The sequence below is a fragment of the Verticillium alfalfae genome, genomic scaffold (assembly GCF_000150825.1).
Source record: "Verticillium alfalfae VaMs.102 supercont1.1 genomic scaffold, whole genome shotgun sequence".
Classification (NCBI taxonomy): domain Eukaryota; kingdom Fungi; phylum Ascomycota; class Sordariomycetes; order Glomerellales; family Plectosphaerellaceae; genus Verticillium; species Verticillium alfalfae.
In genome coordinates this window covers 345,158-361,050 of record NW_003315038.1, presented here as the reverse complement: position 1 = coordinate 361,050, position 15,893 = coordinate 345,158, and the positions used below count along the sequence as shown (strand labels likewise).

Below are 15,893 nucleotides of genomic sequence, written 5' to 3'. Positions count from 1 at the left end.
TCAGGTAAGTCTAGAAATAGACGACGCGGTATGATCAAGTGGAAGGAAGGGCAAGGAAAGGGGGCGGGAGGGGGTGATGATGCAGTGAGCAAGTTAGGCAATAAGGGGTCGTCTTGTCCGTTCCCCGTTGACGCTGGGCGTTCCCGAAAGTCTGGTCACTTTCTGTTGTAGGATCAATGTCCGCGTTCGCATCGGGTCATGTTGGCACTATCGTGGCGGCCGTACAAGGGGGGGCGCATCTACAGTAGATAGAAGAATATACAGAGTACGACAGCGAGCCCTGACTGGCAGGCTGGCTGGGCCCCGCCGCCCCTGTCGTCGTGCTCATCTGGTGTTGCAAAGGGGGTGGGAAGCCGGGCAGCCGCGCTCCGCGGTGATTGGTGGTGAGGCGACTCATCGGTCGACGTCGAGGATCGTCTGCATTGGGTCGCGGGCAGCAGATTCGCTTATACTGTCATGGCGGTTGGTAATGTTGCGCAGCCTTTTGGTCGGCAACGGCTTTGCGGGACAGGCAGGCAGGTACCTACCCTATAGAACTCGGTGGCATGTGGTCAGCTGGTGATGGCAACCAACAGGCCTTGGCAGGCAGAGACTGACGCTATTCTGTATGTTGAGAAGGGGGCCTCGTTGAGAATTCAAGAGAAAACTGAGCATGGCTGGCTTCATACCTCCTCCATATTCCTTCCACGCAATGGACTGGCACTCAGCCGGTGATGGGAGGGCAGGCCTGTATCTGTGGCACGATCGAATGAGGTCCAAATCAAGACGTCCAAGTACACGCAAGTTTGACGCGAGAGGTCGGGCGATGACACCATTTTGCCATTCCTTCCTTCCTTCCTTCCTTCCATAATCACACACGACCCTGTCTTTCATGGGTTGCTGGCCACGACTTTGACTTGCGGCCAGGCTGTCAACCATTTGGGCAGGCGTGCGCGCCGACCCGGCCCCTTGTCACGGGGGTGTGGAGAGCAGACGCACGATGTAGGTGAACCTGAGAATAGGATGGTGCAGTTGCGTCCTGCCCTGGCATGGCACCGAACGGGCGCTGGTCTCTGGCGGCACCCCTGGCCGATTGCTCTGTAGGCTGTGCCCTATGCCGCGCCCGTCGGACCTTTTCGCTGTGCCGTTGAGGCCTCGTGAGAGGCCCTCCCACCCGTTGGCCTGTGTTGCAGTGGGATCACCTGCCATACCCAGGGCCCGGCATTGGCAACTGAGCGCTGCAGACTGGGCGTTGGCGCTACACGGTCCGTGGTGGGTTTGTGCAAGCATGCTGGTCCTGGGGGCCAGTGTCAGCCCTTTTCGGGCCGGCGTGAACCCCCCTTTCGAGTACCGTGGCCGCACTTCCAAGACCCCCCCCCCCAGGCCCCAGGCTATCAACCCCATTTCTTGCTTCTGCCATCCGTCGACAGCGGAAGATGATCGGGTGCCTGACGTGCCATTCGGCCGCTCGCCACTGATGCAACAAGACGGTTGGCTGACATGTCGATGTCGCATCTTTGTTGCATCGCTCGAAAGCTGACGTGTTGATGGCCACGACCGCGTTGTAAGTGAGTCCACCCATCCCACCGCAAAATACAGGTTGAACAAAGGCAAGGGCCGTTTGACCGCCGGAAGCACATCTTTCCGAAGTGCTTGGTGGTGCTGTGCCGTTTCTGAGCAGGCACCGATGAACAGCGCCGCAGGCCAAGCGAGCTGTCCGCCGGAGCGGACTTCCGTCCCATGAAAGACGACAGCGAGCCTCGCTCGTTACTGCTCGGCAGAAGCGTGACGTGAACTGGAAGGGGGCAGCCACTCAGTCGTCGTCGGCTTTCACTTGCCGCGAGAGGTTGACGATGTTGCTGTCGCGCCTGTAACGACGAGGCGTGGCCTGGAAAAGGGCCGGATGTCGTCCGTTAGAGCGAAGGCTATGAGCCAACTCCTGGAAACTCTCAGCCTATGTGGCCGGAGACACGCCGCGATCGCGCTTGCGTTCTACGTCTCGCCCTATCGCAATCTGCAGAGGTGCAGCGTGTAACAGAACGGACAAGTTCGGCTTGGTCGGTCGAGGAATGGGTCCCAGGCTTTGGGAGTATGCCGGCCATGTTGCAACAACCAGGACGGTGCGTCTATTCTTCATCGTTGCTAATTTGACAGCGGCTGGCAACGACAAAGATACCAGCCTCCAGCTGCGGCGGGGTTTGGCCAGCAGGTACCAAGCAGCAGTCTCTTGAGTGGCCAGTCGCTTCGACGCCCTCATGTGGATGGGACACATTCATCGAGTCGAACGACGCCCCCTTCATTTCGAGACAAGCGGGTTCGATCTCAGGGTCTATCTTGGCTGTGCTGACGCCAGGTACCTGATGGGCGTCCCAGGCGGTTGCCAGGCAAACAAAGACACGGTGCATCAAGGTGCGGATGCAGAGCAGGGAGAATTCGCTCGCAAGCCTGTCATGGTGAGAACCGTATCACGCAACCCGCACCGTACCAAGCGATTTGGGCATGAGCGAACTGCCAAGTCTGCGACGAGCTTCACCCGAGAAGATGACGACGGTTGGTATTCCCAGTTCTCGTTGCCAAGAGGCCTTTCAGACCTGTCATCGACCCGTGAGGCCTGTCAACCTGCGCCGCGTCCTCCTGGGGCGGGGCTTATTTGGCCTGAAGCGGTGGGCGCGGGGGGGAGAGGGGGGGTCGGACGCATAAATTCCTTCAATCAGAGAATGGCGTCTGCTGAGGCACCCGACGGCTCGGGCTCGTGTTAGGGAGCACATGAAGCGATGTCAACCAATGTCCGGATGGCCAATCTGGGCCAGCGGGCTGCCTCTTCTGCCGTGTGGAGGGTGTATTGTGCGCTTTCCTCTACTCTTCCATGCTGTGCCTCAACGCCAGCCTACTTCACGGATGTATTTTTGAGGAGCAGTCATTTGCCCGCCACGGCACCTGCCTATTGCAGTTGCACGCAGGGGTCCATCGATTGCTCTTGGGGGGGTTCTCTGTCGAGTGGAGAAGAAACGTCGAGAAGAGTTCCTAGCGCGTCTTGGAGGTGCTCATCGTCAAAATGGTAGGGGCCAGGGGCGGAGCAAGGGAGAGCGCATTGCAGGCGTATCGAGGCACGGGCTGGTGAAAAGGGGGCCACTATTTGCCGGCGGAGTGCCCACGTTGCACCCCTGAGAGCGAGAAAAACAGAGATCGAGAAGGACCTGCGATGGAAGTCATGTGCGTGGGTGTTGTGAGACCCCAACCCGATTCTGCCACGAAACCTTCAATAATGGGCAAAGTCAAGTTGCTGATGCTTCCCTCCGTCCCACCATGGCTTTCCAGACGCATGTGGGCTGTAGGCGGGTAATGAATTTACAGTCTTGTCCGGAGCGTACGATCTCGGCAATGACTTCATTCGGATCGTGTTGGGCGCCTTGTCCATTGTAAAGTACGAATCCATGTCCATATGGTATGGGAATTTATGATAGCCCCGGCCGCCGTCGCCGCCTAGTCCCAGATCTGCCCCGGCAGTCCAGAGAGGCCGGCCATTCAGAGCCAGTTTCGCTTTGTAGAGCCTATTCGGGCAAAGACTGGTCGAGAGAAACAGTGGACCCAACGTGGACCGGAGATCCGGAGTAAGAGGGTTAGTCAGGCCGTTGGTGCCAGGGTAGGTCAGAACCCCCAGTCTGGTACCTGATAGCCATACTCGTGCACTGATAGCCATCGCTCACCTGATGGACCTTTCCTTTGCTCGCTTCCACCAGAACGAGGCATTTGTTACTGGTGCCATTTCGGCCTTCACAGGGCATGCAAGGCCCGAGTCGCCCCACGATCGACCTCCATGGATGCGGAGCCGTCGACAATGCCGCCGCCTTCCTCCTGTTTGCAGTACATGTCCATCGTAGTCTCCAAGGGGCTAACATGGCATCAATCTCACGTGCTCGGCCCACGTCGTTGTCTCGCGTCGGAAGCCTGCTGGACAACGAGCTGGACAACGAAGCTAGACGAGAGGTGGGCAAAGCGCGATCACCTTCACTTGCATACCAACGTGGACGAGACCGATAACCAACGTCATCTAGCAATGCCATGGTCGAAATGAGCATCGTCCATTGCACCATCAAGACGAAGGATGCATTTCTTCGACATTCCTGGCCACGCCCCTTCTCCCTTGACATGGAGGACGATAGGACGATCGGTACTGGGATGGTTGACTCGCGCCGCCACGTCGTCGGCACATGTGTGCTGAGAATCCACTTTTGACAAACGGAAAAGCTCCTCAGCTATGTCGAGCCTTGTCAAGGCCAGCTCGTGAATGGCCAGTATACGAAATATGGCTCGTGAGGCTTGTCAGGTTAATTAGCTTCATGATCATCCTGTTCCAGCTGCCGTGGCCGCCCCCCGCATCCGTTGGGCGGCCCAGATCTCAACCGTGATGGCCCAAGCTTCCTGTGGGAAGGAGGGGGGGTGGCATATTTTCGCGGTTTTGCTTAGGATACCGCCGCCGCCCGGTCAATAAACTCTGGGTAGGTTCTTCGTAGTTTGCGGCACCTCCGATTGTTGGCCCCAACAGTCTTTGCACATGTAGTTTAACCGGACGGCGTGTCGTCGGAAAGACCGCATTTGTCCGCTTGGTGGTTTTGCAATCCATCTATCTCTCTCTGACGCGCAATCCATGTTTCGTCTCATGCCAAACGCTCGTTGTGTGACGATCTTGAGTTGTACGGGAGGGGGGCTCGAGATCCATTTCAGCAATTTAAGGGTCTGCTGCGTGGTGTGTGCATCATGGTCCGCCCGCCGGCACTGGCCCCCCGAAAACCTCGGCTGCGTTCCGCCGCATTCCCGACATATGATTTCGCATCCATCCTCAAGTGCCGGCCGCGGGGATCAGCATCTGCTATGCATGCAGTCTGCCATCTTGAGGATATTGGGCATGGGCAGCAGCCAGAATGAGAACTTAAAGAACGCAATCGTCTGCATCGCCGAGTCCTGTCGAATGTGCCGCCCTGGCTTTACCTAGCTCATGGAGATTTTTGAAGTTGCCCGCTTCCGTGGACCAACTGACGACGAATTGTCGCCATTGCCAAGGGCCGAAATTCTCCCAAGCCAGGCCAATGTCAAGTCGTCTCCACTTGGAGCATGGCTTCGGGACCGAAGGGTACATAGGTACAAGCCTGTGCGCGAGGAGGGGGGGTGGTGCTCGACCCACAGCAGGTGTAAGTCCAGAATCTCTCTAAGATCTGTCTTCCCCTGGCGACGAACTGACGTGCAAGTGCCAGCCTCCACCAGATGGGGCGGCCGTTGCACCCTGGTCCCTGATCCCGACCGCCCGACATCTGGCCCATGCTGCCCACGTTACAAGGGCCCGGGCGAGCAAGGACAACGGAAATTGGGTGTGCGGTCGGCCGCTGAGAAATTGAGGCAAGGTGATATCAGTATGGGTTTTAAAAATAGACTTTGTCAAATGCCAACATCTGGTGTGAACTGCGCCGTCGAACAAGCAGCAAACTCCAAAGTTGGTGAGAAGGGCCCGGCCCGCCGCCTGGCAGTTTGATCAATTCTGCTGCTGGATGACCAAAACATGCCGAGGGCTGTCAACAGACTGCTACCAGTGGTAGACAGACAGTCGAGCGTTACGGACACACGTGTCATGGCGTGGACAAGTGCCGCTCGTGGCGGCGCTTTCGGAACTGCCGGCGGCGACCACCGTGGACTTGCGGGTAATAAAAAAAGTAAGACCTGCTGCACATCGGCACCTCTCTGGTTGGCAGCCCAGTCAAACTTCTGATCCGAACCGCCTCGCCGCTAGGAGGGATAAATAAACGCATGTTCTGTTGCTACTGCTGCTGTTGTTGTTGTTGTTGCTCTCAACCCGACGATGACGCACCTTGACTTCGTAGACTCCATGTCAAAGCGCGTTGACAGAGCATAGTCGTGGGCTCGCCAACTCCTGGAGGATCAGAGGACAATGCCGACTAGGCGGAAGGCCGCCCGTGTGTGTGATTGCATCGATGCGTGGCGCCGGCAATGTCAGCGTCCAGATGCAATGAGCTTGTACGGCCACAGCAAGTGGAGATTTCGGGCGCGTGCATCCGCGACGGCAATGTTGAATCTGAGACACATCGTCACTGAGGCTTGTTGTTGCGATTCCTTTGCATTGGCAAAACTGTTGGTCTACACCTGGAACTTGATCGGCATTGCATGTCGAGCTTGCTGTCATTGTGGGTATCTAGCGGTCTGATCTCCAGGTAAGGCCAGGCGCCTTGCGTACGAGGATTTGCGCTGATAAGCGTCTGACTGCCGATCCTATTGTTTGCTTGGCGGCCGAGCGCTGGGCAGAGCCTTTCACGTCTTGAGCCTGGCTTGTTGACCCCAGCCCGGTCGCACTCGCTTAAATGGTCCAGCGTCAGCTAGTCATAGTGCCCGAGTGCAATTGACGCTGGGCCCGCCAGAATCCAACCGCTTGTGCACTAAGGTGTTAGTGTAAGCCGTCACACTGGGTGGCTGCGACCAAGGGACGCTGGAAGAGTGTAACCGATGGTGGGCTGGATTCCACAGTGACGGATTCATATCCATGAAGAAATGCTTGGCTGTGCGCAGTAGTGCTTTTCGAAAAGGGCACGATGGTGCGTGTGACAAAGATCCGGGTAAGCTGCCTGGGCCCATCGATCCGCAACAGGGGAAGGGCCAGGCAGGCAACAGGAGCAGGGAAGCATCACAGCGACTGGGATTGTGTGCATAAGTTTGTACTGAAGAGAGACAGACAGAGCGTGGATGTCCCCAAGACGGGTTCTGCGACTCGTGCAGCCGGAGGCAGCGCGATTCCGTTCCGGACCCAGAGGAGGGAAGGGGGAGGGTGCAGACCGAGGCTGCAGGGTGCGACCGGGGATTACTTCGTAGTGTTGGAGCGGCGGGCGATATGCAGTCGGTGGTGTTGAGTGGGCAGAAGAACAGGTGGCTCCGCTGCACGGAAGCGCTTTCGGGGGCATAAGAGGCGTCGATGAGCCGAGTTGAAGAGGGGCACAGCAGGGAGGGGGCGGCTCCTGGCCCCGTCTGGTCTGGGGCATGATAATGCAGTTCGACAGGTGGGTAGAAGCAAATGGGACGATGTTGATCTCGGTGTCGTGGGTAAAAACTGGCGAGAATCACAGGACAGTGGATCTCCACGTCGGCAACAGAAGCGTCTGGGGAAAGAAGGCCGGGTATACGAAGGCACCTGCCTCCACTTGCCTGCCGAGAGGCCACTGCCAAGTGTCACACTTGCCCGTAACTTGCAACATTTCCTACTCGGGGTTGGCTCGCCTCTGCCTGGATGAAACTGGGCTGATGAGGCCTGAGGGTCAGCCAGGATGACAGTCGGGAGGCAGGCAAGAGGCGCCAGCATTGCGTGCCTGCCTTTCTGCCTGCCAACTGGCCACATTCAGGTGCTCGGGACGACAGACGAAAGACGAAAGACGACAGACGAAAGACGAAAGACGAACACCAGAGGTAGGCCGGTCTGGGGCCAGGAACAGGATCAGGAACAGGCACGAGCATGTACATTGAGGCAGGCCTTTCCAGCCTGCTAACGTACTAGCTAGGTTCTGCCGTACCTTCCTTCCCCAGGCAAGCCACAACGGCCAGGGAGGGGGACGAACGAGTGCCGGACACACAGGCCACCAAGGGGTAGTTTCGCGGACGCGATGCTACTGTACATTCAGAAGGTTTCTCGCTTGGTCCGTCCCAAGTGACCTGCCCCGCTGGCAAGTGCGGCTGGTGGAGGGGGGATGCCTGAGTCTCTCCAGACCCTGAGTCTCTGGTTTGTGGCTGGTGAGCAAGATCCATGACATTTTCCCATCACAACATGATCCGTGTTCAAAGCCCACTCGAGTCCGGAGTCCGAGTCCGACCCCTAGCCAGGAGGCGTCGCGCGACTCTTTTTTTGCCTTTGTCCGCGCATTTCTCAGGAAAAACTCTCTCCTGGACGCCGGCTACAGCCGCAGCATGATTTTGCCTCCCTGGGCGCTTCGCTTGTTGAGTTGGTGCACAAAGAGAAGCAAAAGTACCCATCACCACGCGGCAGGAGAGAGGTGGAGTCAGGAAATTGCCATTTCATCATGGCACCGTGTCGTTGCAACCCTCGAGTCGCGGGGAATACTGTGCGATGTACCTAGGGACCTTGATTACCTTCACATCACATATACCGCGCACATGTAGCTCAAGATAGGTGTACCGTGGAGGCAGGTACGTACCTTCGGATCCAGTGATACCAATGCCGGTGGGTAAGGGCCCGTTAGTGCTTCCGCCTTCCGTTGATTCTCTTGTCATCCGTCTTCCGTGTCGGCCTTCCGAAAGGTCCAACCCTCAGCCTCCAACTTCCTGACTCCTTCATGACAGCTGAAGCAGGAACGCACGATTCACGCGTGTTGCGCCTTCTCGTCCCATGTCCAAGAGTCCCCATCCCTCGGACGATTGAGTATTGGAGATAGGATAAGCCGGCAGGCGAAGGCAAGGGCCGACGAGGTCTGGTCCATGGCTGTTGCCTCCTCCTTTCCGCCCCCTGTGGCCCTATGAGTGATGGGCGCAATCCTTCGAAGCAGGAGAGTGGAGGGGGGTGCTCCTTCTTCTGGTCACTCCACTATCCACCTGCTCCTCGCCCAGCCAGCACTCCAGCACTCCAGCACTCCAGCACTCCAGCACTAGAACAGATGCTCGTCCGGCTCCATCTTCCTCCAGCTAACTCCGGAGCTTGTTCCAGGCTCACAGGCTCCTCCATGCTCCATCACATCACACCCCATCTCCCATCCTCCACTTCTCGGCACCTAGCTCCTATCGCACGTACCATCGGTTTTTTTTTCCTGTGGTTTTTTTTGGTTTGCATGCGACACTGTCCGTTTCCACCCTGAAGTCTGTCGCCTTTCGCCTCGGGCCCCGTGGCCCCGACGTCCCCGATCCGATCCCAGTTGCGGCCCACGTCTCTCAAGCGCCCTGAAGACATAGCTCGTGGCTCCGAGCGTGTAACCAAGCCCCATCCCAGGCTCCAATACCCCCCCCGTGGATATCTTTCCACGGCCAAGAATCATTCGAGACCCCATTCGCAGCCCCACCATGACTCGAAATCCTACAGACATCATGGCAAACCCGACTCGGGCGACACTGGAGGTGGTGCATGACATGTATCACTCAACGTAGGGCAGGCAGCTTTGGGGACTGACCTGACGATATGTGGTCACCGCACTGAACACGCTTTCGTCCTCTCCCCCCGCCCCCTTGCCCCACGGACTCACGATACTTTCTGCCTCGGCGGTGACACTAGTCTTTGGCGCCAACGACGATGGCGAACGGCGGCGTCGACGGTGGCATGCCAGCGTCCCACCAGCCCACGTTCCTCCCCATGACTTTCGCAGACGGTTCCTCGTGTCAATTGTTGTTCAGTTCAGCAGCCATGTCCCGACACCAGCGGGCTAGAGTCGGTCAGAGCAACCATCAAGCAATCGCGTCCAGCCCTCGTGGAGTCCGAGCTAACCACGTTGCCCGTTGGCCGTGGCCCGGATCGACGCCTGAACGAGATGAGACATGGCTGAGCGACATGTTTTTCCTTTCCCCCTACTCAACACGATCGTCAATAAGACGGGAGCAGACGAGACAACCGTATCGGCCTCGTCACGCAGCCATGCCACGAGCACATTTCGGACCAGTTGCCAAGAATGGGAGATAAGTTGGCGGCAGGCATGCGGCGCGCGCGAGTACCATGACTCCCAAGTCAGCATCATGCCATTCTTCCACCACCTGTTCCACGTCCAGGGAATGTCGCGATGGCTATGGCCCACCGAGCAGCATCCGATGGACAACCCCCCTCTCACTCGGATGTCTGTCCCTTGCTGCCCCCCCCCCCTTGGTTGTCGCCACAGGTGAGGGTCCTCTCCCTCTGGTGACCAGTTGCCAACGGCTCTCCAACACTCCGCTAGCGTCGCGGCATCCCCGGCGTGTCTTCGTCAGCAGACTCCGCCGCCCGCCGCTGGCCATTTCCATGAGGAGAGCGTGCTTAGTGGATGTTAGGCAAGCCGACAGCAAAAAAAAAATCCAAACAGAAAAAGATTTACAAGTAAGAAGACGAGCCTGAACTGTAGAATGGCTCCCTTCCGACTGTTCTCAACAGCAACTGGCCTGGACCAGGTACAGAGCGGCCGAATGCCGAGATTTGAGGAGACTATGTGGCCAGTACCCGCCACAAGAAATCATGACAGGACAAGGCAAGCCACACACGCGCCTTGAACAGTTTAGCCAAATATACAGGTGGCACTATGGCCTCAGTTGTCACCACGCGGACATGAAGTACCTCCACAGTGCACCCAGGGCTGTGGGATCGCCCTAACCTCGACAGTGCCGGGCGCATCTCGCTAGCTCCTACTATCAATGCAAGGTGTCGGGGTTTCCACTCACACCACCCGCGCACCCTCTGTCTGAACATTTGGTCTGGGCAATGGTTCAGGACTCTCTTCAGGGGCTGGGCGCTGGCTGGCCTGGCCTGGGTCTCGCTGGCACAGGCACAGGCACAGGCATAATAAGCGATGGCATGGCGCTCTCGAAGCCTCGCCCTGCACCTGCACCAGAAAGGCAGGTCCAGGGAGGACGAAAGGGTACTTTTGGCTCTGGCATCGCCACAAGCGTTGTTGTGCTGGGCACCCCGGCCGCCCGTGATGCGATACCCATTACACAACGGTGCGTCCCCCCAGCGCACATCATCACCACAGCTTTGTTCGTCTGATGTCCTCTCCCCTCAGCCACGGCATCGGGTCTATTCTGTGCGAGGGTAAAATGCCTGACACCCGAATCGCAACCCCGCGCCGACGGCTGCTGCATCACTGGACCGCCAACCCGACCCGAATTTGCCCTTGACACTGCTGGTCGGTACCATCTCTGGCAACCATTTCGTTGAGGCGCTCTTTGTCTCGCAATGTGAGCCCCCCCCCCTCCTCAGCTCAGCTGCCTGTCGACTATCAACCATTGCACCTCTCAAAAGGATCAGTCCCCTTGCTTGCGTGGCTCAGAGAGGCCGGCTGTCTCGATGCGTCACCATCTTCTTCTAGACGCGAGCGCAAGACCATGCTTCCAAACTGTTCGCCTACCGCAAATGAATGTGAACCCCTGGCCCGCCCGGCGCGCGTGTGCACCGTACCTGGACAGCCGCCTCCAGTTGATCCGTTCCCTCGTAAGATTGATGCCGTCATTCAACGCACTTTCAGCATAACCGCCCAATAGTCTGGCCTCTCGATGGCATGTTTTGTACGCTTGGCACGTTCTTTCGCCTCGTTTGTTCACTCACCTGCCTTCCCCGTCTTATCCTTCCCGTCTTCAAGGATGCCCTGGCTCGGCTGCGAGCCCCCGGCGGCCCCATGTCGCAGCATCTGACTCCCTGGTCTCTATCACACTCTGTCGCAGAAACCACATGGGAGAACGTGCTCTGCGGCCAAGACACACGCACATGAGCAACCATAAAGTTGTCTGTCAGCTCGCTTGCCCGATGCCGAGGATGGTGCTCGCCCACGATGGCTTGGGTTCGTCGCGGGAAAGAAGCGTTATTTTCTCACATTGCCCCGACCAGGCGCGCACCTCCTCAAATTGTAGATGGCCGCCGCCCGGAACGACGAACACCTTAACGCACGACTGGGCTTGTGGACTTGAGCCAAAGGATTCTGCCCCTCCGGGATCTAGTCACACTATTGGTCCGGTCGCTCTGGATCGGGCATGACATTGAGCAGAGTTGTCGAAAGTCCGCTAGAGCTTGATTAGCCCTCCTTCTGAATTCACCCCCGCCGGGGGCCGTCCCCATAGCGAAGCGGCCACCCAGGGGGGGGGGGTGGGGGGTGTCGGCAACACCATGATCTATTGCACGTGTGCGCGCCTAGAAGGGGGTACTTCGCTCCCGTCGTGTGCGGAGGAGCGCACTTGCAGCACTTTATCGGTGCCTCTTCCCGGGTGCCATCCCCCCCCCTTCTCCCTCTACCCACCCCCAAGTCTAATGAAGCCAAGCCCAATCCAGGCTGTTGGTCCCTTTAGTCTCCATCTGGCGACTCGGGGTATCTTTACGTTACTCGTTTCCCTGTGAGGCCTGCCAAGGGGTTCGCTTGGTACATGTACACATAATGGAGACTGGTGGCTGTACCATATGCCGTTTCGCGCTGCCTGTTCCTTCTGGTCTTTTGAAAAAGCCACCGGACCCCCTCGCACACTTGACTTGGACCACAGCCTCTTCTTTCTTGACCTCGACTTCCTCCCTCTTCAGATTCAAGAGAAGATTTGCGAGTTTCTGCCCTCTTCCTCTTCTTCGGAGCGCACTCACAAGAGCGGCCATCGTCTCGCTCACAGCGTACGCATCAACCTTTTGCTGGAGGCACTCTTATTGCACGACCTCTTACAGAATCACCCGCCGCCACTTCCTAGCCAGTCTTCACCAGCGTCTCACACAACACTGCTTTGGTCCCTTAATAGGTATAGGCATACTTGACTCTGAACTCTGCATCAACGCGGGTATCCACGAGAGAGTATCCACAACCTGCTTTCCGAGCGGTCCCGAGATCTCCTCTCGACTCAGAAGAACCCAGACTCTGTCCAAGGGATGCCCGCCCGCTTTGACCACACATACTCTCAACTTATTACTCTCTCAATGGGGATATCAGCTTTGGAACTTCACCCTCACCTGGCCGCCCCGGACACGCCTCCTGAACTGGTGAGCCCGTCCTCGTCCTCCTACTCCTCAAGACCCGTCGCCGCCGGCAGACCTTCAGTCGTGGGCCTCTACCACCACCGCTCCCGTCTCTCCGCCAATGTCCAACTATGAGCGGAGTCCGGCCGCCAACGGCTCGTCACACGTCAAGGCTGTAGATGACCACCATCACAGTCGTCCGGAGCCTCTTCAGGCCCCCCTTCGGCAACAACTGCCTTCTCTGAGCAGCCTGTTTGGACCTCCATCATCCATTCGCCCGTTGCATTCGCCCATTTCTGACAGGCCGTCGCACTACCCGGCCACCTCGCCCCTGGATCGTCCTCGTGTGTCTTCGGCTCATGGCGACAGGCCATATCAGACATCTTACTTCCCCTCCGCCGGCTCTCCCTCCATCTCACAACCTCGCACCACATACGACGCTAGATATGACCAAGAACGGGCGTCATTGCACGCACTGACCCGGTCGCTGTCGGGCTCCGACTCTTCCAGGTCCAAGGAGACGGATCATCGAACGCATGATGCGCGAACTGACAGCGGACTCAGCGGCAGGTGGTCGATTCATCAAGAGGCTGCGAGGCACGAATACTCCTTGGGTAGCAGGGAAAGCCACGGCGCGCTGAGATCGCCGCACGACCGCGCGCCGTTCCACTTCACCGGGGTCAAGGACTACGGATCGAGTCTTCACGACCAGCGCCCGGCTCCGGTGCCGGCGCTGGCTCAACCGACTGTGGCCGCCAGCACTGTCACATCCGAGGGGCTTCCGTCCAAGGATGGTCTAGGACCCAAGATCTGGACCGGCACGCATTTCCTCCCACGTTTTGTGCGGGCTGCTGAGGTGCCAGGCGAAGGACCGTGCTACTTCTACGACGATGGAAGCCATTGCAAGACGGTGATTGACGGCGAGGCCGTCAACCCGCACTGGGGGTGTGACCAAGGCTGGAAAGCCTAGGAAGAGGTTGGCAATCGCTTGCATCACATGTCGGGAGAAGAAGATCAAATGCGACCCCGACTTTCCTCGGTGCGTTCAGTGCGAGAAGTTTGGACGTGTGTGCAAGTTCAAGAATGCGTAAGTTGCTCCCCCGTCGCCTCTGGCATTTGTCGGTGGAACCATGACTGACCTGGAGTTTTCCTTTACAGACCAAGGGGAGGGCACAACACATCACCGTCAACACCACCAGCTGAGCCGGAAGACTTGCGCCGCCACCCGCATAGCGCAAGTGAGCTCGTTCGGCCCGGAAGCAACTCGAGCGCCTCGGTGTCGCCACGCACGACGATTCGTCAGGCCAGTCCCGAGCCTCCCATGTCGCACAAGCGCATGCGCCTGGGCTTTGATAGCTACTCTTCCACGGCCGCGGATGCACCACCCATGGCTCACACTCCGGACACTGGCAAGTCGAACGCATCATGGCAGCACCGGCCGGTTATTGAGCTGCCTCGGATTCATGAAGAGTTGCTCAACAGGACGTGGCAGCCTGAACCGTACGCATCCGAGCATCGAATTCGCCACTAGGAGAGGGGCAGGGTTCCTTCCGACCCTAGACCTGCCTACCTCCGCATAGCGTGTGCAGGAGGGTGCGGTGTGAGTGTCACCGAGTGACAGGGGCTGGGGAAAAGCGACAGAGATGGGGGAGAGGTTGGAGGGATGACATTGTGATTTTACTTTGCATAGCATGGCGCTTGGGGGGTCTTGATTTTCAACACATCTGATGGCCTTTTTCTGTTTTCATACTTTCATAATGTTTACACAGACTACAGCATTTGGAGGACAGACAATGATTGTTGGTGAAGGCGATGGGGGGCGAGATGTGTCAATATACGAGCAGCACGAAGCAGCAGCATCGTTCGCGGGCAGCAGCATTATTTTTATTCCTTCTCATCCACGTGCGAAGACGACACATAACTTTATACATACACATACACACACACACACACACACATATATACACCCTTGTACATGAGGACACGGTATATAGTTCCAGAAGCAAAGAAGCACATGCCAGCCGGTTACCGCCGGCCGACGTGATGCTATAAACAACAACACGAAGAAGACGAAGAAGGTTCGCTTGCCTGTTCACTACCACTATTTTGGCAGGAGATAAAAAAGAAGGATTTGAGCCCCTTGTCTCGATCGAGCAATGTGTGCATCTGTCGGTTCGGCGCAGGGTAACCTTGCAGGGGGGGAGGGGGGGGGCACAGGGGAAGGGGGTGTTCAAGCCTTCAGGGAAGCAGAACCGGGGATGGCCCGGTGCACATGAACCGCAATGGGTAAGACCGAGCGAGAGTTGGACAGTGCTCTGCGGTCGTAACGATGGACCGGCCGGGCTCGAGGAAGAAGGGGGGGGGGCATGCAGCTCGGTAAACCCATCTGACGGCGGGGAACAAGGGGAGGAATCGAAGACGCGCCGAGAGAAGGGCCAGGGGGGGCTGTTGGTTACCCGGCTCAGGGGGGGAGGGTTTTAGATGGAGATGGAGATGGGCCACAGACCAGGAGAGATTGAGAGGGAGAGAGAGGGAGAGAGAGAGACAGAAAGAGAGATAAAAAAAAAATGGATTTCGCCAAGGGCAGATCGAAAGGCGAAGGATTCCTGTTGGCGCGGTTCGTCGTATTGTTATGCCGCGGCGAAAGAGGGCATAAGAATCGAGCTCTCGGGTGTGGTGTGGAGGGCTCGGCAGGTGGACATGTGCCTACCCTTGGTACATACAGGACTGTACCGGTTTGGTTCAAGGTTACTGTAGGTACCTCCGAGTGGATTGGCAGGCGGGAAGACAACCGGGGCCGCCTAGGAGATTAATGGGCTTGCAGATACGCAGCGTGTGTGTGTGTGTGTGTGTCTTGGGTCAGGTCAGGTCGGTGGATGGCATGTTCAGGTGCAGAGGAGTATGGCCGTGTCTGTGTGTGTGTGCTTTCAGCCTGACTGGTAAATCAGCTTTGACGAAAATTGGATGGATGCAACACACATGGTCAGCCAGATCTTGGGTCCCGAGGCGGAGTTCCGGGAGACGGCAAGCCGGCCCGTGTGCGACGTGAGGGCTCGAGGCTGAGGTAAGTTTGCAGGCTGCATGGGGGGGGTGGACGGCTGATGAAGTAAGCAGAGCCAGGGTGCTGCAACTCCGACTTCGGATCCGACGGTGGGTGGGTCGTGCTGACCCGGCGGGGGGAAGATCAGGACTCCGGGGGAGGAAGGGGCGATACAGGGCAGTCTGTGGGCCGCTGGGGCTACAGCAGCTACAGCAG

At 57.9% G+C, this 15,893-nt stretch overlaps 2 protein-coding genes across 2 annotated transcripts in view; both read left to right on the top strand.

Annotated features, from left to right (window-relative positions):
* Positions 1–12,758: 12,758 nt before the first annotated feature.
* Positions 12,759–14,168, top strand: VDBG_00118 (conserved hypothetical protein; the record flags this gene model as incomplete). Its single annotated transcript, XM_003008391.1, has 2 exons — positions 12,759–13,582; positions 13,796–14,168. The coding sequence occupies 2 exons, from the start codon at positions 12,759–12,761 to the stop codon at positions 14,166–14,168; spliced, it is 1,197 nt and encodes a 398-aa protein (XP_003008437.1).
* A 1,036-nt stretch (positions 14,169–15,204) lies between these two features.
* The window catches only part of VDBG_00117 (FMI1 protein), a gene marked incomplete at both ends in the record, with an annotated part of 2,406 nt that continues 1,717 nt past the window's right edge, over positions 15,205–15,893 (top strand). Inside the window, 3 exons of the mRNA XM_003008390.1 lie at positions 15,205–15,390; positions 15,629–15,682; positions 15,752–15,791. Coding sequence (XP_003008436.1) covers positions 15,205–15,390; positions 15,629–15,682; positions 15,752–15,791 — 280 coding nt within the window. The remainder of the gene's footprint in view (positions 15,391–15,628; positions 15,683–15,751; positions 15,792–15,893) is intronic.